The 26,103-nt window shown below is 48.4% G+C and overlaps 1 protein-coding gene across 1 annotated transcript in view; it reads right to left on the reverse strand.

Moving 5' to 3' along the window:
• The window catches only part of Galnt16 (polypeptide N-acetylgalactosaminyltransferase 16), an 85,342-nt gene that overhangs the window by 21,280 nt on the left and 37,959 nt on the right, over positions 1 to 26,103 (reverse strand). Inside the window, exons 2-6 of the mRNA XM_052185557.1 lie at positions 10,870 to 11,027; positions 5,339 to 5,437; positions 4,711 to 4,778; positions 3,925 to 3,990; positions 774 to 895 (exon numbers count right to left, since the gene is read on the reverse strand). Coding sequence (XP_052041517.1) covers positions 774 to 895; positions 3,925 to 3,990; positions 4,711 to 4,778; positions 5,339 to 5,437; positions 10,870 to 11,027 — 513 coding nt within the window. The remainder of the gene's footprint in view (positions 1 to 773; positions 896 to 3,924; positions 3,991 to 4,710; positions 4,779 to 5,338; positions 5,438 to 10,869; positions 11,028 to 26,103) is intronic.

Here is a 26,103-nt window from a genome sequence, read left to right on the forward strand (position 1 = left end):
GAGGGTTCCCACCTGCGTGCGTCCCTGACAACACTTGTCATTGTCCGTTTGATTTTGGCCATCCTCCTAGGTATGAGGTGCGATCACATATCCCAAATGATGAATCCATGAACTACTTTTATTTGTGTGTGACCATTTGTAAGTCTTCTTTAAACAAATGCTCATTCAAATCCATTGTCTGTTTTAAAACTTGGGGACTGGTTTTCTTCTCTTTCTGTGTCTTCCCTTCCTCCTCTTCCTTTTCCCTCTTCTTCCTGTCGTCCTTTCACTATGTAATCCAGGCTAGTCTGAACTCAGGCATTATCCTGCTGATGAATGCTGGGGTTATAGGCAGACACACCACACCCAGGCGGGGCCACTGGGTTCGGTTGTAATGACCTCATCCTTTTCTGTCAGTCATCCTGATGACTGACACATGGCAGGAGCCTCCTGCTGCCTCCTCCCCTTTCTTGGAGAATTCCAGTCTGCCCTGCTTCCATCAAGTTTTCCAGCCTGACCGCAAACTCCCCCAGCCCAGGATCCTGTGCACCCATCACAGTGTGAGCTTCCTGGCTCATCAAACTCCTGTACAATGTGATTCTCATGCCCCAGTGGGAACAAACGTGACAATCACACTCATGTCTCAGGAGAGACAGCTGGATGGGTGGGGTCTCTTAGGGGAAACAGACCCCGAGGCCTCCTGCAATGCCAGCGCAGCTCTGCAGATAGCGAAGGCTGCAAGCGAGCACTGAGGGCATCTCCTGAAGGGGTCCGGCTCCCACAGACGGGCTCACCTCCATCACCCGCTGCAGCATTGGCTGCAGCCACTCCACGTTCACCTCACAGTGACTATCCAGAAAAGTGAGAACTGTGGCTCCGGCCACATCTGCCCCACGGACCCGGGACCGGATCAATCCTGCAAAGGGAAAAGAAGGGGCTGAGCCACCACCCTATCAGTGTCCCCCCCCCCCAAAGTCCCAGGGTCCTCACAGCTTCAGGAGATGAAGATGCTCACAGACTTGGTGGTTTTACATCTGTGAGCTACTGTGGCTAGCCTCCTCTTTGCACCTCCGCGTCTTTCCTCCTCCCTGTCTCCCTCACCTTCACGGTCACCCAGGGCCATTCAATGCTCTAGATGCAGATGGCCTGTCAAGCTGACTGAGTGACAGACCAGATGACAGACCTAACCCTTTGTGAACCTTCATGGTTCTCTCCAGCTGTGTAGCTAGATGTAACATGGAGAGAATCGTCGTGACTGAGCAGGGCTGCAGTTCGTAGGCCAGCCACTCACTCGCCTTGAGCGCATTGTTTAATCTCTCTGAGCTTCACTCGGTTTCCTCCCTTCCTTCCTCCCTTCCTTCCTTCCTCCCTCCCTCCCTTCCTTTCTTCTTTTTCCCCTCTTTCTCCCTCCCTCTTTTCCTTCCTTCTTTCTACAGTCCTGGGGATCAGACACAGGGTCTTCTTTTTTTTTTTTTTTTTTTGCATTTGGTTTTTTGAGACAGGGTTTCTCTGTGTAGCCCTGGCTGTCCTGGAACTCACTCTGTAGACCAGGCTGACCTTGAACTCAGAAATCTGCCTGCTTCTGCCTCCCAGAGTGCTGGGACTACAGGTGTGAGCCACCACCACCTGGCTAGACACAGGGTCTTATACATGCTAGATAAACACTCTTCCACTGACCTATATTCTCATCCCTAAGCCTCAGTTTCTTTCATACTTATAAGATTAGAAGCCACCATAACCCAATCTGTCACATCAAACAGTAGAGCAAGGAGGGAGGGAGCCTGGTACCAGAAGGTGCACATGCCCTATGTCCCCTATCTTCATTTCCGAGTGGTTTCATTAACTGCTCACTAACTGGCTTTGCTGTTGGCCATTCTGCTGAGGGCTGGTGGCAGGGAGCTGTCTGTCAGGATAGCAGAGGCCAGAGCAACCACACACATCCTGTGAGCTGTGGGAAGGGAAGGGCCCCATGCTGAGACCTCTGGATATAGGTCACTTTCTGGAGACACGTTCCTGGCCACACCCCTGCTCATCCCTCTGCCTCTAACTGTTCAGCAGTCCAAAAGTCCTAAGTCTTACCTTTCTTCTTAAAGGAATAGAGAACACATGTGACCATAAATTTTTATCCACTGTTGGCAAACCCTAGGACAACATAATCCCAAGCCTGAGAGCCTCTACTGTATAGTGGCTGGACAGACATTTCTCTTCAGCCTCTTCCATGACAGTCTGAAGATTTCACTCACTGATATCCTTATGGCTTAAATGGCCTTTCTTATATAATATCCATCACATGTTTCTCTCTAAAAGCTTCGTGGCTCCCTGGTATCTGCCTTATCAAGTCTAAGAATGTTCTGTCTTTTAAGGTCTGCTTTCACCTCAGGCCACCCAGTGTACTGCCCCTGCTGGCTGGGCCTGGATTCTCATAGGAAGGAGAACACACACACACACACACACACACACACACACACATACACACACACACACAGAGACAGAGACAGAGACAGAGACAGAGAGACAGAGATAGAGAGACAGAGACAGAGAGAGACAGAGAGAAAGAGAGAGAAAGACACTGAGACAGAGACAGACAGAGACTGAGACAGAGACAGGCAGAGAGACACACACACACAGAGAGACAGAGACAAAGACAGAGACTGAAACAGAGACAGACACACACACATACACAGAGAGAGAGACAGACAGACAGACAGACAGACAGAGAGAAAGAGAAAGACAGAGACTGAGACAGAGACAGATCGAGAGAGATAGACAGAGACTGAGACAGAGACAGAGACAGAGACAGGCAGAGAGACACACAGAGAGAGACAGACAGAGAGAAAGAGAAAGACAGAGACTGAGACAGAGACAGATAGAGAGACAGACAGAGACTGAGACAGAGACAGAGACAGGCAGAGAGACACAGAGAGAGAGACAGACAGAGAGAAAGAGAAAGACAGAGACTGAGACAGAGACAGACAGACAGACACACACACACATACAGAGAGAGACAGAGACAGAGAGAAAGAGAAAGACAGAGACTGAGACAGAGACAGAGAGAGACACACAGAGAGAGACAGAGAGAAAGAGAAAGACAGAGACTGAGACTGAAACAGACAGACAGACAGACACACACATACACACACACACACACACACACAGAGAGAGAGAGAGAGAGAGAGAGAGAGACTGGTCTTTGAGTGTGTCTCCCAGGCTGGAATCCTGGCTCCTCCATTCACTACTCTGGAAAATTGCAGAACCCTTTGACACCTCGGCTCTCTCTGTGCAGGATGGGAACAATGGCTGTCATGCCTAAGGATGCGGATGTCAGCAGAGCCAATGTCTGCCACAGCCCTCCAGGGAGAGGAGCTGCTAGCACCACTGTCGACCTGCCAACTCCCACCTTTGACTGCAGTGTGCATGGCCTGTCACACCCTCCCTTGCTCTCCATCACCTGCATCTTGAGATGCCTGCTACTCCTCTCTATGCTGAGGCCTATTTCTCCCCCCATTGAAGCCCACTCTGCCACAGAAGTCCCTTCTGCTCACCCTACTCCCTGTCCTCCATCACCACACTATTCACAGAAGCATGACTGCAGTGAGGGTCATTCTGACCCCCTGGGAACATATTAAGCATTCCTAGGACAGGAACTGTGCTTGGGACTTCACTTGTGTCCTGCAGGCTGGACACCACCCTGTGCTATCACTGATGCGCCAACACACTTCTTGATTAGTCATACCTTTCTCCCTCCCTCCCATTTCCTCGGTGCTTTCCGTCACAAGACTCTTGGTTTGCCCTTATAGCAACCCTATAAGGCAGAAGGGTGCCAGCACAGTCCCATGTCTCAGAAGAGAGAAGCAAGGCAGACCAAACAGAGGTCTTAGGATAATACAGTGCCCATCATAGGAGTCGGGAGGGAGAAGACCGCCATGGCACAGACACAGTGCTCACCTTCCCGTTTGTCATTGCGAAGGCACTTGACCTTGGGGATCCTGGTCAGAAGCAAACAGTCTTCAGCTGAGGGCAGAGGGGAGGAAGGTAAGCTCATTTAGATATGGGCATTGGATCACACTAGCTGTCATGGCTGAAGGATAGCCCTGTCCCCACTCCTGGGCCAGGTGAGGCCCATTAGTGTCTATGAACCCAGGGGCACCAGAGAGCACCTGGTGTATTGAAAGGGGCTCTTTTATGTCAGTTGTGTGTGTGTGTGTGTGTGTGTGTCTGTCTGTCTGTCTGAGTACACTTGCTCATGTGTGTAGGCATGCAGGCCAGAGGTCAACTTCAGGTGTCTTTCTGTTTATTCTTTACCTCTTTGCCTTATTTTCCGAGACAGGCTCTCTATCTCTCTGACCTTGGAGTTCATAGTTTTGGTTAGACTGTGAGGCACCCACCCCCTCCCCTCCCCTCCCTGAGCGCTGGCTGACCAGCGCACACTCTGGCACTTGGTTTCTTACACGCGTGCTGCACATCTAAGCTCAGTGCTCCATGCTTGCACAGCAAGCACCTTCTCTACCTCCCTTGCTTCAGTTTGTCTGTTCGTTTGCTTTCATTTTTGTTTTTTAATGTCATCTCTTGCCCTTTGTTGGGCTCTAGGATGGGGAATCACCCTAGAAAAGACCAATGATTCCCTGTTTGACAGAGGTCCGTGTGTGAGAACCAGGGTGGCAGCAGAGAGCTCATCTCAGCAGCTGGGGAAGCAGCCAGGATGGGGCACAGGAAGGGAAGATGGATACTTACGATCTGAACTGAAGTCATCCACTAAGATGATCTCCTGGATCAAGCTGGCAGGAGTTCGGTTCAGAACACTGGAGCAGCAGTGGGCACAGAAAATGGGCTGCAGTCAGCCTTTCTGACACATCCTTGTAAAAGCCTCTCTCACCACAGAGGCTCCCGCCCATCCCACGACTGGGAGAGGGCCTGTCTTTCTCTGGGATCTGATCACTCCAAACACTGTCACTGGGCACTCCTTCCTGAGTCCCACTTGCATCTAAGTGTACTGAGGATGTAAGATGTGTGCAGGAGGGGACTGTCTCTCTGATGGTTAGCAGGCACCTGCTGTGTTGATACCCACCTCTTTAAGGCCTCGTGTCTATCCCTGCCTCCCTCCACTCAGAGCCTGCTGTATGTCTGCCTTCTTGGATTTGACCTTGGGTTTGACTTCTTGGGTCTCCCAAAAGATTTACCAGGTCTAGCTTCTTGGAAGGACAAGACTTAGCCTCCCAGTACTTGCTGGTTCCCAGTACTTGATAGTGTCTGCACACTATCCCTGGCAACAAGGTCCTGTCTAGTCAGAAACTCCACAGGCCACCAGAGACCTCATGGGACAGAACCACTGAGATGCCAGCCCCTAAGGGTGAGGGCTTACCTTTTCACTGTGCGCAGGAGTGTGGAGCGAGCCTCGTTGTGGAAGGTGATGATGACGCTGGTGGCTGGCAGGTCCGAGGAATAGGACAAGGATGGGCAACTGAGGGGCAGACAGGGGGTCAGAGGTGAGAGGAGTCAAAGGCGAACAGCGTTGGCATGCCTAGGCTGCTCAGTGCTTTTCTATGCCCACTTTGCTGTGCCCTGGGACAGCTCTGTAAGGCAGAAGATGTTCTCGAAGCTAGGACAGAGCCTGCTTCCCACAACATGATGTTCTATCCCACAAGGGCCCAGCACCCACTTGCTGCCTGGCCTGGGGTCCAGGAAGGAAACTGCAGATTGAGAAGTCGTCCTAAGCCTGGGGTTCTTTGCCAAAGACCTAAAGTACCACCGTATACATGCAGTAACTTTTGGGAAGGTTTGGGGTCTATGTCTAGGCTCCAGGATCCGGCCAGGAGACAAACTGAAAGGCTGCTGCTGATGGGGCAGACCATGGTGGGGGAGAAAGAAATCCACCTCCCTTTTGCCTTCTCACATCCTGATGCTTTTTCCTCCCTGTCTCCCAGCTCTGGTAGGATCTGGCCAGAAATTCCTCCCACTCTGCCTGCAGGGTGGGGGTGGAGGGACTCCCTCCCACTCTATAGCACTAACAGCCCTGTAAGAGCTATCAGGCAGGGGCAAGCCTGCAGGACAACAGCTTCCTAGAAGACACAGAAGGCAGTGAGTGCCATTCTGCTCCCTCCTCTGCAGCCCCGGGCTCCCCCACCATGGCTTTGGACCCTGACTCCCTCTCCTCTCAGCAAGAGGAATTAAAACCTTCATTCCCACAGGCCTTCCTGCCTGTCTATGGCTTCTGTGAATGCATTCATTCCTGACTCCAAACCCCTGCAAGGCAGCCGCCTCCGCCGGTTTTCCTTAGCGATGTTCTTTATTACAATCACTCCACACTACTCCAGCAATGACTATTTTTTTCATTACAGCGTTCACCCCACTGACAGCAGCTCACAGTGTGAATTCCCAGGCCCACATCTTGCCCCGCAGAGAGGCCAGGTCAGCCAGGCAGGGAGTCCCACTGCTCCTGTGAGACCCTAGAGAGAAATCTTAAGAAGCTTTAAAATACAATCTCTTTCTTGAGAGGGCTGTGGGGGAGGGGTTCTCTTCTGCTCCCACAAGCCAGGCTGTCCAAGTGCCTGCTCCCAAGGGGGACACAGATCTACAGAGCCCCAGTTCTTTGTCCTTGTCCCCAGATGTCATGTCTAAGGAGAGAAGCTAGGTAATAATGCTTTTCTCCCCTTGCAGGAGGCAAAGCTCCTACACTTGTCTGGCGGGTGGACTGGAACTCCCGCCATGCCTACATTCTTCTGGGATTTAGATGGGGGGGGGGGCTACCCAATTCCTAGGAGTTGTTCAAGAGGCTGTCCCATCTTTATAGTTGTAGAGGTTTGCTCATGTTCCCAACAAGTATGCCTCACATAGTTTCCCACTCAGCATCCCAGATGGGGGGGGGGGAGTTAGGAGCTCCAGACCAGGAGCTAGCCTGCAGCACGGAGCCCAGCAGCAGCTGTATCCTGGGAAGACAAGGTTTGCTGCAGCACACTGGCTTCCCCAGGCCGGCACCACATATGCTCCTTCTGCACAAGTGTGCACGTGCACACATGCTGACCTACCTCAGCCCTCCGAGAGGACCTAGCAGAAGCACATGGCACCTCATCACCTCACCACAGCCCTGGCTTTGCAGAGCCCCCGGCAGCGCAGAGCCCCGGCAGTGCTCCCCTTTTTAGTTTCACAGTGAATACTTGAGGAGGGCCAAGGTAGGGTGAAGTAGGAAGGCGGACACAGATGATATAGGCCAAGCCCTCAGTTTACATGTGGAGTCAGGACATAGATTCCCCGAAGTCTTGAGGACTCAGCCATGATTAGGGCTGTCCACGGAAGGCCTTGAACCTAACATTGCTTGCAGTGGAGAGAGAGGAAGTTACCCTCAGGCTGACTGACAAAGGACTTAAATGTCTGTTTGCTAGCACCTGCCATCTCAGCACTTGAGAGCTGAGACTGGGAGAGAGTCAAAGTTTAGGGCTAGCCTGGGTACAATACAGTGAGTTCCAGGCCAGCCTGTGCTACACTGTAAAACCTGGTCTTGCAATACCCCCCTCCTCCACACACACACATAGACACAAAGAAAAAGAAAAGAAGGAAAGGAGAACACAGGAACATCACATGCTGACTGAAGGGCAGATGAGGCCAGGCATGGGGGGTGGAGAGGGCGGGGGTTCTGCAGAAGGAGTAGAATGTTTCTGAAGGTGATGGCAGGAAGAGAGAAGAGGTGATGGCACATATTCTAGATAGGACAAACCCAGGAAGAGAGTTGCTGACTTGCGCGAGTCCAGTCACACTGTACTGGCTGGTTTTGTGTGTCAACTTGACAAAGGCTGGAGTTATCACAGAGAAAGGAGCTTCAGTTGGGGAAGTACCTCCATGAGATCCAGGTGTGGGGCATTTTCTCAATTAGTGATCAAGGCGGGGAGGGCCCCTTGTGGGTGGTGCCATCACTGGGCTGGTATTCTTGGGTTCAATAAGAGAGCAGACTGAGCAAGCCAGGGGAAGCAAGCCAGTAAGAAACATCCCTCCATGGCCTCTGCATCAGCTCCTGCTTCCTGACCTGCTTGAGTTCCAGTCCTGACTTCCTTTTGTGATGAACAGCAATGCAGAAGTGTAAGCTGAATAAACCCTTTCCTCCCCAACTTGCTTCTTGGTCATGATGTTTGTGCAGGAATAGAAACCCTGACTAAGACAAATTGGTACCAGTGTAGTGGGGTATTCCTGTGACAACCTGACCATGTTTTGGGGAGGACTTTGGAAGGACTTTGGAACTTTGGGCTAGATGATCCATTCGGTGTTAAGAGCTCAGTGGAAAGTTCTGTAGGAGCTTGGAAGACAATGTTAAGAACAGTGCAGAAGATGGAGGCCTGGCTTGTGAAATTTCAGAGGGAAGATTAAAGACTCTTACAGTGGCCATGTTTTGATTGTGAAGATTCTGTGGTTTTGGTTAGCTGGGGGTGAAAAATCAGCTGTGATTAACAAGACACCAGAACCACTAAAGCAACCCTTTGTGTTACTGGGACTATTGATGCTGGTTAGCTGGAGCTAAGAAATTAGCGGTGATTAAGAAGAGACCAGCAGCCGGGCGGTGGTGGCTCAGGCCTGTAATCCCAGCACTCTGGGAGGCAGAGGCAGGCGGATCTCTGAGTTCAAGGCCAGCCTGGTCTACAGAGTGAGTTCCAGGACAGCCAGGGCTACACAGAGAAACCCTGTCTCGAAAAAAAACCAAATCCAAAAAGCAAAAAAAAAAAAAAAAAAAAAAAAAAAAAAAAAGAAGAAGAAGAAGAGGAGACCAGAATCACTGAGGTGAAATCTTCTGGGAAGTGTTTTCTGAGAGCACAGAGGCTGTGTTCCAGAGTTAGCCACAGTTGTATTTTGTGCTGTGGCTAGACTTGGTACTGTGCAAGAATCACCCAGATGGTACTGGTTTTGAAGGCATGACTGGGTTATGAAGAGCAGCTGAGGCTCTTGGCACAGTGAGAAGGCCATTGGTGAAGGTGCAGCCTCAGTTGCAATTGACGGCCCAGGACTTGAAGGGGTCATGCATAGGAGCAGAGGCTTGTCACCATGAAGAGAGGCTATGAGAGGCTATTGGTGAAGCCTAATTACAGTGGAAGATAGCAGTGCTTTGGAGATGCCAGTACCATGTGATGACCACCAAGAACAGCAGCAACAGTGGAGTACAGTGGAGTACAGGCAGCTAGAGCCTAGAAGACAAGCTGTGTGCTACAAAGGGCAGGGCTGGAGAAGTGATCCAAGCCCTTGGAGGAGCCCAGAAGATTGTGAGTTGGATCCCAGACATTGAACCATTGGAGTTTGAGTTTTGCTTTGGTTGTGACTGTGCCCTGATATGTTTCCTTCTTGAAGGAAGAAAGTATTTTAGTGGAGCCCACAGTTAAGAGACTTTGAATTTTTAAAAGACTTTGAATTTTAAAGATATTGGACATCTTAAAGTGATTTAACTTTTAATATGTAAAGACTGTGAGCCGGGGGCGGTGGTGGTGCACGCCTGTAATCCCAGCACTCTGGGAGGCAGAGGCAGGCGGATTTCTGAGTTTGAGGCCAACCTGATCTACAGAGTGTGTCCCAGGACAGCCAGGGCTACCCAGAGAAACCCTGTCTCAGGAAAACAAACAAACAAACAAAAACAAACAAACAAACAAAACAAATCCAAAAGACTGTGGGACTTTTAAAGTAATTTAGATCTTGGGGATGAATAAGAAAGTAAGTGTTGAGGCTTAATAGTGATGTGTTTGTGTGTCAAGTTGACAAGGGGTCAATTGTACTGGCTGGTTTTGTGTGTCAACTTGACACAGGCTGGAGTTATCACAGAGAAAGGAGTTTCAGTTGGGGAAGTGCCTCCCTGAGATCCATCTGTGAGGCATTTTCTCAATTAGCAATCAAGGGGGAGGGTCCCTTGTGGGTGGTGCCATCCCTGGGCTGGTGCTCTTGGGTTCTATAAGAGAGCAGGCTGAGCAAGCCAGGGGAAGCAAGCCAGTAAGAAACATCCCTCCATGGCCTCTGCATCAGCTCCCGCTTCCTGACCTGCTTGAGTTCCAGTCCTGACTTCCTTTTGTGATGAACAGCAATGCAGAACTGTAAGCTGAAAAAAACCCTTTCCTCCCCAACTTGCTTCTTGGTCATGATGTTTGTGCAGGAATAGAAACCCTGACTAAGACACACACCAAGCAGGGACTGACTGGTGGAAGGCCTCACTGGCCGGGGTTGAGAACTTGCCCGGCTCCCACAGGAGAGGAACAAGGAATAAGACCGGGATGTCTTTGCAGATGGTGGGGCCAGGGGAGGAGGCAAGAAGGGATGTCAAGGGGCAGCCACAGCCTTTCACTGCTCAAAGAGGGAAGGGCTAGAGCCCTTGCTTCAGTGTGTGGCTCACCGTCCTGGGTTTTCTTGACGTCCCTTGGCAGGCTACTGTTGCTGGGATGTCTGATTGAGGGACAGAGGGGTCCTTCTGCCTCCAGCTGGGGATTTCCTTGACTTTCCATAGAAACACAGCAGGGCAGTGGCCTTTAATTCCAGGGCAGGAGGTAGGGGATGGGGGGGGGGGGGCAGGGCAGGCAGGTATCTGAGTTCCAGGACAGCCAGGGCTCCACAAAGAAACCCTGTCTCAAAAAACCTAATAGAAAAGAAAAAGAAAGAAGGGAGGGAAGGAAGGAGGGATGGAGGAAGGAAGACAGAGGGCAGGATAATGCTGAGTGTGGAGACAATTAAATGTCTAAAATCACTAGATGAAGACTGTGTATATTTGTAAAATATATACCATTTACATGTGTGCACGATCACACACACACACACACACATGAATAAAATAAACAAATGTAATAAAACAATAGAACACACATGAGTCAAAGAAGCCAAGCCAACCACCACTGGTCTCGTCCCAGCTCTCCCTTCCTGTCCCCCCAGCAGATGCCATACCTGTAATGGCGGGTGTCCCGGATGGGTCGGTCTGAGCTCAGTTTGTCACTCTCCAGTTGGTTGAAGGCATGCTGTCTGTATGGGTCCTCTCCAGGCTTCAGCTGCTTGGCTGACAGGTACGCCTTCTCATCAAAGCCCTTTGAGGGTGTTCCTGTCACCTGAGACAAAGGTCAGCATCAGAGCGGGCCCAGGCAGGAGCTTCCATAGGAGAAGGTTTCATGGTAGGAGATGGGGAAGGATACAATGAGTACATCCTAGGAGTAGCAGCTGGCTCCTCTCACTATACCTCCCCTAAATCTTGATACAAACTAGCCATTATTTTGGGGGCAGTATATATGTGCTACTGTGTATACTCATGGATACAGAGCACATGAATGTCAGGGCAGAAGTCAACATTGTGGGTTTTTTGTTTGTTTTGGGGTTTTGTTTTTTGTTTTTAGATGCTGAAGCTCACTGATTGGTTGGTCAATGAGCTTCTGCATGTCTCTGCATCCACTGTGCTAGGGTCACAGGCATGAACCACTAGACCCAGCTTTTGGGTTTCTGTTTGTTTGGTTGGTTGGTTTTGTTGTTTTAAGCACAGGTTCTGGGAACCTAATCTAAGGTCCTCCAACTTTGTGTGGTAGGCATGTTTTGACTGAACTCTCTCTCTAGCACCCAAACCAGCCATAATTCTAAAGCCAATGCTCTCTGCTTGATACAGAGAAGGTATTTCCCAGAGAAAATCAGTTGCCTAGTACCTTAAGGAAACTAGAAACCAGAGAGGGTAGTCTGTGGATGGAGAGTCTACTAGGACTGCACTTGAGCCTGGCTCTGGGTCAGGCACACACAGGCTGCGGGTGGATAAGAGCCAGGGCTTGGACAAGCTGCTGCAGAGAGTTTCCACTGAGGAGACGCAAGCCATCACAGGCTAATGCACCAAGCCCTCAGGACCAAATGTATTACTACAGTGTTGGAGCTTCTCTGGGACTTCTGGCTGCTGCTCCAGTGGCCCCATGTCTGATACACTAGGCCCACTGGTGCTAAGTGCTGGAGAGAGAGGGATAATTGATGGACCAACCTCACACTCCTTAGCCACAGACAACTCTCTGCAACCAAAGTCCCTAGAGAGATTCAGGGGAAGATACATAAGAGATGAATGGATGGATACATGTACCCTGACGTCTCATTATTTGAACCAAACTGTGGGCCAGATGTTTCCAGAAGGGCTATGACAAACTACCAGCTGTGACTGCATCCCAACTTCAAATCTTCTGCCCAATCAGCAGCTCTGGGCTGATGGAGGGAGCAGAAAAGAAGACAACAACTGTCCACGCATAGAGCCAAAGAATGAGGTTGCTATCACACGCCTCATCCTAAGGGGATGGTCCCAGCAGCGCAACAGTCCCTGTAGACACAACGATTTTTTTTTGTGGAGTGACACTGAGGTGTTTCATTAACAGATCAAGATATCCATGTTCTCCTGGAGGATGCTAAAAGATCTAGAAGCTCTTAGCTCCTGACTGCTGCCTTGTTACCACCTTTTCTGGTGGCAGCTGGACCTGGGGGCCTGCTGGGAGCCAAGGGGGTCTGAGGGCAGATCCAGAGAGGGAAATCTTGTTTCTCCCAGGAAATGTATGCTTGTCCCAAGCTAGGTTCAGCTGCTAAGGGTGTATGCTCAGAGGTGACACAGCAGCAGCCATGATGTTCTAATATTCTGAGTGAGTGCCATGCCAGGAAATGAACAGAAGTGTGACTGGCCCCCATGGGCTCAACATCCACTCCAGCCAAGAGAGGAGGGAGAGAGAAGGGGGGAAGGGCTGATCCAGCCTGAACCCAGAGTTGCTAGAAAAATATCCAACGGACCAGCTCTGGGAGTGAAGATGGAAAGGCAGTGGGGTTGTGCCCTTCCAACCTGAGACAATGCCGATGCTGATGCTGGCCCCTCCTATCCCCCAGCTCCACGCCAGCAGAACGGAAAGAAGCTGCTAGCTCCTGGCTGAGGAGCTAAAATTAAAGAAAAACCTGTAGAGGGAAGAGTTTTTCAAACTCCCAAGGGGAGTATATTTTACATCATTATCCTGAAAGTTGACTGGGGGAAACAACCATGTTAATTGATTCAGGGCTTTTGGCCACTCTGTGGGCTCAGGAAACCTCTGAGGCTGACCCCACACTCATGTCTGCTCGGTCAACAGCGACTGAGAAACATACACCTGCCCGTTACCCCTCCTAAGGGTGTGAGGCTGGAGGATCACCTAGGCTTGTGTTTACGAATGTTTGAACCCTGCCATCCATTCACTCACTCAGTTATTTCTCTCCCCGACCCCCAGCACCACCATGTACCCGTGAGTAGGAAGGACACTTCTGAGCTTGCACTTTGTCAGCTGCCTTCCCATGTCTCACCCAAAGCCTCCTTCAGGACTCAGAGAATGTTCTGGACTCTGCCAAGTCCTCAAAACCAAGTTAAGTCTCACTGTGTTCTTGAGAAAAGCCTGAAGTTCCCTTACACAACCCAGAGCCCCACATGTGTGCTGTGGTATGCACACACACACACACCCAGAATAATAATTAATTGATTTTTGAAAAAATTAATGAAAGGAAAGAAACAGACAGCATGGCGGCCCTCGGAGAAGTACTGAGTAGGCATCTGGTTCTTTTCTGGCTAGGCTCATGTCAGGCATGGCTAAGAAGGGTCATGAAGAAGAAACTCCTACTCCAAAATGAGTGTTTATAGCAGAGCAGCTGGCGACATGGTCACAAAGCCTCACCCTACCTCAAGCCAGCTGGGCAGTAACCACGGGTGCTGTTCCCCTTCTCCTCCCTCCTACAGGGGAACACAGTGACTATCAGATCTCCAACCACCAGGCTTCTTAAGCACAGCAGGGGTGATGGTGGGGGAAATGTATCACTTGGTCCTTGGCTGCAGGACCATCAGAAGCTAGCATGGTACATGCAGATCCTGGGCATGGAGCCCACTCCAGAGCAGGTGATGGAACTGTGCTGTGTGTGGAATTCTTAGGCCAGGCTGGCACCTGTCACATGACACTTACATTTGTGTCTACTAAGGCGATGGGGAGGGGCTCATGTGGCCCCACCCACAGCTAAGGAGCTATGGGCAGGAGACAGCTACGGAGGAATCCTCCGTGTGGCCATGGGCTGCCCATGTTCCAGTGAACAGCCTCCCCACATTTGCAAATGGGCAGCACTAACTGGCTTCAGGGGATTATTTTTTAAAAAGAGAACATAAAGATGGGGGTGGGGTGTGTGTTAGAGAGCCAGGAGTAGGTGACAGAGGGGATAAGATCAAAATACATTGTATGAAAATTTTTTTCAAAACATAAATAAACAATACTATATATATTTAAGTGCTGCTCATTGCTGGGCAGTGGTGGCACACACCTTTCTTTAGTCCAGCCCTCAGGAGGCAGAGGGAGGTGGATCTCAGTTATGGGCCAGCCTGGTCTACATAGCGAGTTCTAGGATAGCCAAAGCCACACAGAAAAACCCTGACTTGAAAAACAAAGGTGCTGCTCATCTGGCACACAGTAGGTACTCAGCAGGGCTTCCCTGAATAAAGGAATGGATGAATAACTGAATGAGCAAATAAATCTAAATACTGTCCCTGCTATCAAACTTAGTATGATCTTCCCAGGCCCCTATGGCAACTCATGACCCTGTGTGACTCAAGTTCTAGCCTCCAGAGGCGCCAGGCACCTATGTGGTTCAAAGGCAAACATGCAGGCAAAACACTCATACACACAGAACAAAAACTTCTTTTTAAACTAGTATAACCATGCCAGGCAGTAGTGGTGCACACCTTTGATCCCAGCACTTGGGAAGCAGAGGCAGGCAGATTTCTGAGTTCGAGGCCAGCCTGGTCTACAGAGTAAGTTCCAGGAGAGCCAGAGCTACACAGAGAAACCCTGTCTCAAAAAAAAAAAAAAGTAAATAATTAAATAAAATTAGTATAACCAAGTGGGACTCTTCCACTCTGCAGAGCGCCAGGAACCCTGTCCCTCACTGGACCCAGCCTCTCCTGCTGTGCCCACAGGGTCTGCTTCAGAGGCAAGGCTCCTCTTCTCCCAGTCTGCAAGCCTTGCTCCTTGGCCTCCTGCAGAACTGTCCTTCCCGAGGCTCCCACTACCCTACATAAAACCATGAGGCTACCCCCCCCCCACACCTTCTATCTCCTAAGGCACTCACTGCCACCTGGAAATCTGTGTGTATTTTATATCTTAGTCTTCTTGGCTACTTTCTGTTTTAAGAACACATGTTTCATCAAAGCATGGATTGCCTGTTTTGTTGACTGCTGGAACCTAAAGTCCACAGTGGCGCCTGAGTGACACAGGCTCTTTAAAGAACAAATGATTGGGCTGCAGAAGTGGCTTAGTGGTTAAGAGCACTGACTGCTCATCCGGAGGGTCCGAGTTCAGTCCTCAGCTCCCACACGGCAGCTCATATGTAACTCCCATTTCAGGAGATCTAAATGCCCTCTTCTGGCTTCTGTGGGTATCAATCACATACACGGGCTCGCGCGCGCGCACGCGCACACACACACATACACGAGCGCGCACTCAAAGCATCCCTTGGTATAAAACAATAAAACAACTGTTTTAAAAAAGAGCAAATGTGTGAGAAACGATAAGGACCTCATCTTTGCAGCCTCTCACCCGCGTCTGGGCAAATGCAACACTTGAAATTGCAGAGGACAGGCAGGTAACAGGAATGCTCTGGCTGCCTTAGGGTTTTCTTGCCCATTTTCCTGTGGAGGTTCTCTTCATTGTTGCTGTCCTGACACCCCGTGAATGAGCACAGCACTTTGGGTCCTTATTACATTAGTCCTAGGTATAGCAGTACATTAATTGGTTCAAGAATGGTTAGTTGATTCAATCTAGACCAATCAGAACCCTGAGATTGGTCTAGATTGAGGTTTTTATCTGATGGACTCTCTAGCATCTCTATCATCTCTCCCTCCTACCTCCTCTCTCAGGCTAGTTTGTGTTGGGTCTCCTGTCCTAACAACCAAATGTTCATAGATATCAGCTCTTCAGTCCTCTCGATGCACAGAAAAACAATCTCTAAAAGGAAAAGAAAAATAAAAGCAAAAGCCAAAACCCAGCAAATGAGCCACTGCTGGCAACGACGCTGCCAGGCAGCTGTCCACCCTGAGATAGCAGGCTGGCCTCTGGTATTTGGGCCAGTGGCTGCAGTCCAGGGCCAGGCTGGCCATTCCCAGCATTCCCTAGCAGGCAGGACAGTGTTCAGCTTTCAAGATGGAGCTTCCGAGTGGACCACCCCAGAAGCCCTTTTGTGTTGCTATGGTGAGGAAGGGAGGCGGAGGCCCGCTGAGTGACGGGCTGACGAGCTTCGTTGCCCTCCAGGCCCTGGCAGAGGGTTCTTGGCTGAAGTGTAAGCAACCTCCCTTTTCTTCAGTATTTGTCCTTTTATGGAATGCCAAACCCGGCGCTTTCTTGCTCAGTAAGGTCAATCACATGAAACTGCTGGAGCTGGAACAGAAGCTGGGCGGGGGCTGAGAGGAGCCCCTCATCTGGGGGCTTTCACCTCCGTCCATCCGTCACTTTGATTAAACTTTGAGACGTGCCTGACTTGCTTCAGCCTTTTCCCATCAATATTTGCTTATTGCTTCCTGCTGCTAAAATTAGGAAGCAAACAGCAAAGGGGAGGTTTAAAATAAGAAGGAAAATTTTTCCATGTTGCTTTCATGGAGAACAGCTCAGCCCCACCCCCTAGGCCTGGTAAACTTTCCCTTCAAACCTACACAGACCTCTGCATCTTAAATGTAAACAACTCCAACCCCTTTTAAACAATTGCTGCCCAATTTCCTTTTACTACCAGTAAAACAGGCACCTGCTGGGTTTGCCTTTCACTAAATTTCAATGAAACTACTTATTAAAAGGCTGTGGCCCTGTTTTATGGATGGCTCCTGAAATTTTTTTTTTTGCCCCCTCCTGAGTTTGCTATAAACCAAAAACACCTGGTGAACAGAATGTGATTCCCACTCTCTCTCCATGACGCGGAGAAGAAATTCCCAGCTGACTCAAAAAGAAAGACTGCTATTCATTACCAGAACTGGAAGCATATCACTCAACATCTCTTCACTCAGGGTCTGGGATGGGGGTCCCCCAGGGCTTCCCTGACCTCTGTCACTGCTGTCATCCAATCAGATGAGACGCTGCTGTGGCACGGAACCAGGAGCCTCAGGCTGGATACAGGATGCCTGGCGCAGCTGTGATCCCGCCTTCTGTGCTGCCTCAGAAGCTATAATTACAGCGTGGCCAACCTGGCCTCTAGAGTCTGATGATCCTGGCATAGCGTGCCAGCTCCTGCTGCTCTCTGACCTTGGTGATAACTTACCCCACCCCAGAGTGCTTCTTCATCTGGAAAATGGGAATTCTGGGGATTACAGGAAATGAATGTATAATGCGTTCAGCACAGGGCCTGGCTTGTAAATTGTAATAACAATTATGGCTGTTATTAATTACCTCGCCTGCCATTTTTACCAGTGGTTCTGAACCTTAGCTTCACCACAGAAGCCCCAGGAAGATTTTAAAAGCCAGATGCTCAGGCTGTTCTGAAGACCACTTTAGCCAGTCTTTGGGGCTCAGACATAAACATCAGGACTCTGAAGTTGTCTGCATTGTTCTAATGTTCTCCACAGCTCCAGAGCTATGGCTCTCCATGGGTAGCTCATGATAAGGGGACTGTCATAAACCAGTGCAGTCCTAGGATATTAGCACTGTGGAGGACTTAGGGGCAATCTCCTAAGGGCTCCCCTCACCGCCTTCTCAGCAAAGACTCACTCTGAGTTTCTAGAACTTCCCCACCTGCAGAGCCAAAGGAAGGAAGCTTGAGCCTAGTTACCATGGAGACCTACCTACCTCTTTATAACACTTCCCTCCCTTGAGAGTAGATTCAAGATCACTTACCTGTCAAGGCTCACTGGTAGGGACACCTACCCAGGGTCCCTGCTTCTCCCCCTCCCTATCACTCCCAGGGTGCTGCTCAGTACTGAGCTTTATGGGACTAAGTTCTAGTGCATTCCACTGCTCCCGATTTTACTAAGAAAACCAAGAGGAGCCTACTGCACATTCCCTCAGGCACCTGAGTCAAACAGGTTCCAGAAAGGCTGGAACATGGAGTCGGCCATGACACTAGACAGTTCCTGATTAGATCCAACAGGCTCCCCAGGTCGCCCTGTGGCAAGTCCTGTGAGAGAGTGTGAGGGTGGTCTCTGTAGAGACTGGTGGTGTGACCTGTTGGTCCTTTGTTCAGCTTGGCTAAATGGTTCCTGCACCTGAAAAAGGGTGTCAAACCCTGCCTTACCCTCGCAGCCACAGCTTCTGTAACCCAGGGGAGCAGGGCCACAGGATCTCTGCTACAGCAAGGGATACACACTGGGAACCAGCTGTGCACCTAAAGCTCTGTTAGGTGATTATTTCTATTTCCATATTTGCCTGTAAAATACATTCTCTTCTCATCCATACTTTGCACAGTGGGAAAAGAAGCCCCAGAGGTGCAGACAGCAGCACAGCCAGGGCACATAGCAACTCAAAGGCAGGAATGGGGCCAGAGTGATGATCATCTGTCCACAGCGCCCAGCATAAGATTCATGGTGCCCTTGGACCATTCCTGGACTTAGAGGCGCCTGGGAACCTCCTTCCAATGTTGAGGCTCTCAGCTCCAAGGCAGGCCCCTGGCTACCTCCTTCCTTGGCTCTCGGCCAGGGAATCAGGCTACAGCTCACACAGGGACATGCCCAGCGCTGTCATTCTTGGCCTGTATATGAGCTTGGAAGCATTTCTTTGCTTATGGTTAAAAAAAAAAAAAAAAAAAGGAAGGAAGGAAGGAAAAAAGGGCAAGAGTTTGTGTTACTTAGACCAAAATAGCACATAGCCAGACTTTTCTAGACCATTCTGGGCCCTCCTGACTCTTTCCAGCCAGGGACAGACACCCTTAGGGTCCTGATAACCCTCAGCTGCTGATTAAGAGGGGACAAATTTTCCTTTTCTTTGGGGTCTTACCTGTCCCACCATGTCATCCTTCCTCCCAAACAAGTTGTCAGCGCTCTGCTGCTAAGCAGGGAGAGATGACAAGAGGAGCTGCTGAGCAAAACCAAGCTCAAGGCTCTCCAGTCTGCAAATAACCTCCTCTGGCGGCTGATTGGTGCGGACCCCGCCGCCTCTCTTCAGTTTTAGTGTCAATGTCTACATAGTGTCCTTGCCTTCCAGGTGCTTCATAGTCTGAAGCGATTGAACTTGGACCTGCTAGATAGTAACTAAGAAAATTTAAAAAATCAGTAACAGACCACAAAACAGACACAGCGTGAGCCTTGCAATGTGACAGCCTTGCAATGTGACAGCGATTTTCCGATTTCCCGATTAAGTGCAGTGCAGCAGAGGGAGGAAAGGACTCTGAGGCAGGCTCCCCGCTCCTACGGTTCCTATGTTCCGCTGTCTTGAGACAGAATCTTGCTTTGTGTTGCAGGCAGCTGACCTTGAACTGGAGCCTTGTCTTCACCTCCTGAGTGTTGGGGTTGCAACATTGTAATAAATGGCCATGCCTGGCTCGAGGGATGGTTCGTATTTTTTTAACCACAATTCAAAATTAGATACAAGAGTCTTATTTATAGAAATAAAAGTAGAAAACAATCTAAATAACAACAGCAGGAGAAAGTAAGTTGTGTTCTGCCAACAAAGCCAGCTGAGACAGGATCAAATTTAACCAAGTAGACCTCAGCAATAGTCCTGATCAGTAGTCGACTGTCTCAGCTTATAACACTTCTCACAATAAAGCCGACTCAGGGCTGGGGAGATGGCTCGGAGGGTAAAGTGCTTGCCATGGTAACTGGAGGACCAGAGTTCAGATGCGCAGAACCAGCAACACCTATAATCCAAGCACTGGGGACCCCGAGCAGACTGATTGGTTAGACTAGCCAGAGTCGTACACGCAGGTTCAGCAAGAGACATCACCTGAATAAATAAAATGGACGGCGGATGGAGGTAGACATCTAGCATCAATTTCTGGTCTCTACAAGCACATATGTATGTCTGCACACAGGAGAGCGCACATACACACGAGAGCATACCACATGTGCATACACATGCTAAGAGAAAGAAAGGAGAGAAGATAAAATAGAGAGACACATCAGACTAATGGCTGACTGGTATCTCAGTGGTGGCGTGAGTCAAGCAAGAAGCACACTGATGTGGTCCATGACTAACAAACTATTAGAGGGGGCTGGAGAGATGGCTCAGCGGTTGAGAGCACTGACTGCTCTTCCGGAGGTCCTGAGTTCAATTCCCAGCAACCACATGGTGGCTCACAACCATCTGTAATGGAATCTGATGCCCTCTTCTGGTGAGTCTGAAGACAGCTACAATGTACTCACATAAATTAAATAAATAAAATTTTAAAAAAGAATATTTTAAAAACTATTAGGATATATATATATACATATGTGTGTATGAGTGTGTTGAATATAATGAATGTATATATGTATGTATATATATATATGTGTATATATGTAAATATATAAAATTAATATATGGCAAAATGCCCACAAATAGGATGGAATATAGACAGACTGTTTGAATCAGATGTAACACTAAGAAAAGGAGATGGGAAGAACTTGGACACAGCCAGCCTCTGGCAGGTCTGCAGAGTTGATTTGAATGTTGAGCCTGCATCCTCACTGTGCTGGTATCAAGAGTGCAGTCTACCAGGAAGAGATTGAACCCTCATGAATGTACTGAAATCCCAGTGACAGAGACTCCAGAGAGAACTCACCCCTCCCCTGAGGTCCTTCCACCTTCGCCTGTGAGGACAGAGTTTTACTCACGGCAAACAGTGAACTGTCTTGAGAGTGAGAGAGGGCAGCCCCAGTGAGACGCCAAACCTTATCTTTACCAGAAATGAATTTCAGCTGTTTCCATGACACGTGGTCTGTGATGTTCTTCTGTAGTGGCACGGGAGGACTTAAGCCAGGGCCACTGCTAGACTTGTCTCCCAAGAGGGCCATCAACTGGCACATCGCAACCCCCTGTCTGGCCTGCAGCCCAGCATTTTATCTAAGAACAAATGGGAAAGTGAACTCAGGAAACAGGAATGAAATGATATTTGTTCTTTACAGACAGAAGAACCTTTTTATTTCTTTTGGGACACACCACAGAGTGGTTTTATTCAACAAGAAGTAAAAAAAAATCTCAAATGTTGTGGTCACAGTATGTCACAGGGACACACAAAGTACAGATGGGTACACAGCGTTCAGTACAGCGATGTGCACAGACATCTACCCTGTATTTACACCGACCCAAAGGGACAGACACAGTTTGCTCTTGAAAGACTCGGGGATGCAAAGATATGCGTCCTCCTGGACATCCTATACAAATCCCGTGCAATCCTGAGCAAACCGTGGCTGTGTTGAGGGAGGGGTGCATCAGCTGGAAGAGTTGAACATGAGAAAAGAATTTTGAATTTCCTGAAATTTGACAAGAGTTAAGATGGGCAAATAAACCTGTCAAATATTCCAAACATTGAGACTACAGGCTTTACACAGGAGTTTCCTGCTATGAACCAAGCAGACCGACTGAGCACAGACAAGAGACCCTAAGACTGTGCTGTGAGGAACCTAGCAAAAGCTGGAGGAGAGCCTAGGGTGGACTTGATCAAGATACATTGTATCATGTATGAAATTTTCAAAGAATACATTAAAAATACATTTAACATTAAAAAATGTTTTTCCTTCACTTACCCCTCCCCACACACATGGAAGAAAGGAAGGAAGAAAGGAAAGAAGAAGGGGGAGGGAGGGACGGAGGAAGGAGAGGAAAGAGGGAGGGAGGGAGGGAGGAAGGGAGGAAGGAAGGGTAGGGAGGGCACGGAGAGTTGACAGGAGCTAGAGTGACACCTTCACCCCCACTGGAGCTGTTGTTAGTGTTGGAAAACTGACTAGACAATGCAGAAAGCCATAAAGCTGACCTCACTTCTTAAACGACTGCCAGGAGGCTCATAAATTTATATTTAAAAAAAGAAATACAAAATATAAAGAAAAAAAAAACAAACTTTGAGTCTTTTCTTCCTCTCCAATCTTGGCCATAAAAAGCAAATACTGTAAAAGATGATACTACATAAAAGACTTAAGGCTTTAATAAAACAAAATGTCTCAAAGTCAAATACAAACCACACTGTGAAAAAAATATCGGCCAAAGAAAAAGAACTAAGTTCCTTTCCTAAAGACTTATTTTTAATTGGGGGGTGGGTGGGTGGAAGGGGGAGGGGAAGGATGGGACCAAGGCCATCCTGTAGGTGGAGCTACAGCTGGATGTGGGGCGTGGAAACCCAGCTGAGGGCCTGCAAGAGCAGGTCCTGCTCTTAACCTCTGAGCCATCTCCCCAGCCCAGAACTAATTTCCTTAATATATAAAGAGTTCTTATGTATTAACAAGGACCAAAGAGTTCAAAAGATGGGATATGGAGGCAGGAAGGCAGGAGCTCAAGACCATTCTCAGCTACTTGGTAGGTTTGAGGCCAGCCTGGGCTACATGAGACCTTGTCTCAAAAGCAAAACAAAACATATCATTCAAAAGAAACAGACGTAAAAGATATGAGCTAGAAAAATGAGTTTCAATAGCTAATAATACATGAAAAGATGTTCAAACTCATTGATTATTAAAGAAGTACAAGTAAAATCAGATACAATTTCTTGCTAATTCAGCTGATGAAGTTCACGGATAATTACCCTTCAGCATTTTGACAGCCTGGAGAAACAGGAGCATTCTTACGTTGGTGGATTATTAATTGGTACAACTGTGATTTAAAAGCTGTTTGGCAACCTTAGTGTTTTAAATTTTTGACTTAGCAAAAATTCCATTTTTAGGTAAAAACACACCTGCTTTCCCATGAGGCAGTCCTAGGTGCCAGCTGTGCTCTCAGAGGCCCCTCTAAATTTGCATTTGCTTTGCTTTAGGGGATCAATTATCTGATCACACCTTACTTCTCCAGGTATTAAGTCTGCAATTAAACTATCCAATATATGAAATGTACTAGTTCAGCAACTGCAGAGTTGCTGGAAACAGAAAATGCTAAGAATGCTAAATGAGCGATAGGAGGCATGGGTAAGAGTGCAGCATGACTCATTTCATAGAAATGGTTCACAAGGACAAGCCTGGGTCTGCCTGGAAAGCACAGGGCAAATATTATGATCACCACCTCTGGAAGACAGCACGGGATTGTGCGCACACTCAAGATCTGTACCTGTTCCTTTATAGGATGGTTTCATGTAAATACATTTCTTCTTCTTCTTTTTCTTTTTCTTCTTTTCTTCTTCTTCTTCTTCTTCTTCTTCTTCTTCTTCTTCTTCTTCTTCTTCTTCTTCTTCTTCTTCTTCTTCTTCTGCTGCTGCTGCTGCTTCTGCTTCTCCTCCTCCTCCTCCTTCTCCTTCTTCTTCTCCTTCTTCTTTTTTCTTCTTCTCCTTCTTCTCCTCCTCCTCCTCCTCCTCCTCCTTCTTCTTCTTCTTCTTCTTCTTCTGCTGCTGCTGCTGCTTCTGCTTCTTCTCCTCCTCCTCCTCCTTCTTCTTCTCCTTCTTTCTTCTTCTTCTTCTTCTTCTTCTTCTTCTTCTTCTTCTTCTTCTTCTGCTTCTGCTTCTGCTTCTTCTCCTCCTCCTCCTCCTTCTTCTTCTCCTTCTTTCTTCTTCTTCTTCTTCTTCTTCTTCTTCTTCTTCTTCTTCTTCTTCTTCTTCTTCTTCTGCTGCTGCTGCTGCTTCTCCTCCTCCTCCTTCTCCTTCTTCTCCTTTCTTCTTCCTCTATCTCCTCCTCCTCCATCTCCTCCTCCTCCTCTTCTTTCTCTTTCTTCTCTTCCTCCTTCTCTTCCTCTTCCTCCATCTCCTTCTCTTCCTCCATCTCCTTCTCTTCCTTCTCTTTGTCCTCCTTCTCTTCCTCCTCTTCCGCCTTCTCCTCCTCTTCCTTCTCTTCCTCCTCTCTTCTTTCTCTTATCTTCTTTCTCTTTCTTCTCCTCTTCTTCATCTTCTTTTTCTTCTTCTGGTTCTTGAGACAACGTTCCCCTAGATAGCTCTGGCTATTCTTGGAACTCCCTCTATAGACCAGGCTGGCCTCGAACTCAAGAGGTCTTTTTGCCTCTGCCTCCTGAGGCTGGTATTAAAGGTGTGTACCACCATGTCTGGCGACCTTATTCTTTTACAAAAATTTTTTAATGACTCTTGAGCTGAGGAAGGTGAGCCATGACTTAATTCTACTACTTAAAGATGTAAGAGGATAGAGAATTTAAAGCCAGGCTCGGCAACACAACCCATCTCTAAACAAAACCCTTAACTCCCCTCTCTCTTGTTTGTTTCTGTATGAACTCAAGCATGACACGTGCAGGGGTAGAGGTAAAAGGCGACTTCTCAGGAGTCTGGTCTCTTCTCAAACCACAGTGGTACTGGAGATCCAACTCAGGTGATCCAACCAGATAGCAGGTCCCTTTACCCACTGATCCGATCTCACTTTAGCTCTTCTCTTCCTAAGATAAAACCAGAACTAAGCATTGCACCATCAATATCTCTATTCTGAGAGTGAGTCTTGGAGATGAATAAAATGACGAGGTGTGAGCCACCCATCCTCAGCTGCTACACCATGGACAAGGGTGCTTGTCAGAGTGGCTGCTCCTGAGGTCCTAGAGCAGAGGAGAAGGAGAGGAGGGAGGTGAGGGGAAGAGAAGCAGCAGTGACCGAACCTTAGTGGTGCTGGGGTTGTGGGTGGACTCCCTGGTCAGCAACTTCTGAGGCTTAACTGAAAATGGGATGGAGGTCTGTGCCAAACCTGTCTGGTTGCCATGGTCACTGTGGCCCTGTCTATCCACACTACCAAAGTTGCCCACCCAAGGATGGGCGGATAGATAAAAAGTGGCACACATACACCATGCGATGCCATTCAGTCTTTGTGAAGGAGGAAATTCTGTCACTTGCAACAACCTGGATAGAGGAGGGGGACAGTCTACTGGGAGTGGAGTATCTAGGAGGTGATACTCAAAGGGTTCAAAGCCTCAAGGGAAATAAAGAAATCTGAAATCTGATCTGTATGTTTTTTTTAGAGCTGTTCTACATCAAGGTGGATAAAGCTAAGCGCTGAGTACTATGTGTCTCAGCATCACTGGCAGGGGCCTCTCCAGTATTCCCAGCACATCAGATGTTGGGGATGATACGTGAGTTAACAGTTTGGTTTAATCATTGTATTAAAAAATCAATAGTGACACAGGTAAGCGTGGGGGAATGGTTAACTTACCTGGGACTCCACTTGGCTTGGAGTATGCCCAGATCCCTCTCCAAACAACAAAGCTAGCAATATGGTGGCAACCTAGGACCAGTATATGCTGTTCATATACTTATTTTAAATAATGAAAGTAAGTTACTCCCTTTGATAATGTCCTGTATCTGTTTAAATGGCATTAGGGAACTATGGGCAATGGACTCATCTGGCCTGGTCTGGTTTTGGGTTCCTATGCAATAAGGTAAACTGTCTTCTGAATGAGTCCCTCATTTGCCATCTTATGCCTATGAATGGGCATTGGTATGATTAAAATAGGATGCATCGTGGAAGGGAAATGCACAGTGAGTAAAGGCTGTCTATAATCCAAGTCTGTTAATCACAGCAGAGATGCCCAGCCTGCTAGGCAGCCAAGCTCCTCCCCCACTCAAATCTCATAAAAGGAAGCCTCAAACAATAACCAGGTTCTTAAATAGCATCTCTCATGTGCTCTTCTGGCGCTCCTAATGGCGTATTTTCTGACCTTTACTATCGCTTTACTTGAATAAAGTTGCCCTGCTACTTGAACAGTCTGTGTGTGCTTTTATTTCAATTCCTTGAATAAGAGGCCAAGAAGCACTCAGCCCAGACTCCTACCACTGGTAACAATAGCATCACTTTCTAAATAGGTTCAGCTGAAATGTGTTAATTTGTTAATAAATAGTAACAATATCATCCTCTTCATCATCGCATTCCTCCTCCTCCTTGTTGTCGTCATCATTATCATCATCATCGCTGATGTCGTGGTAAGGGGAATCAAGAAGGAATTCTAGTCATGAGCCTCACCTGTACCGAATTAAGACCCTGGTCACCTGGCCTGATGAAGTTGGTACTTAGGCAAATAGGTGATCGGTGCCACTTTCTGTCCATATTAAATGCTTTAAAAAGAAATAAATCGCCTTTTCTAATGTCTCTGCTATTAAATGCTTAACTTAGTA

The sequence above is a fragment of the Apodemus sylvaticus genome, chromosome 6, assembly GCF_947179515.1.
Source record: "Apodemus sylvaticus chromosome 6, mApoSyl1.1, whole genome shotgun sequence".
Classification (NCBI taxonomy): Eukaryota; Metazoa; Chordata; class Mammalia; order Rodentia; family Muridae; genus Apodemus; species Apodemus sylvaticus.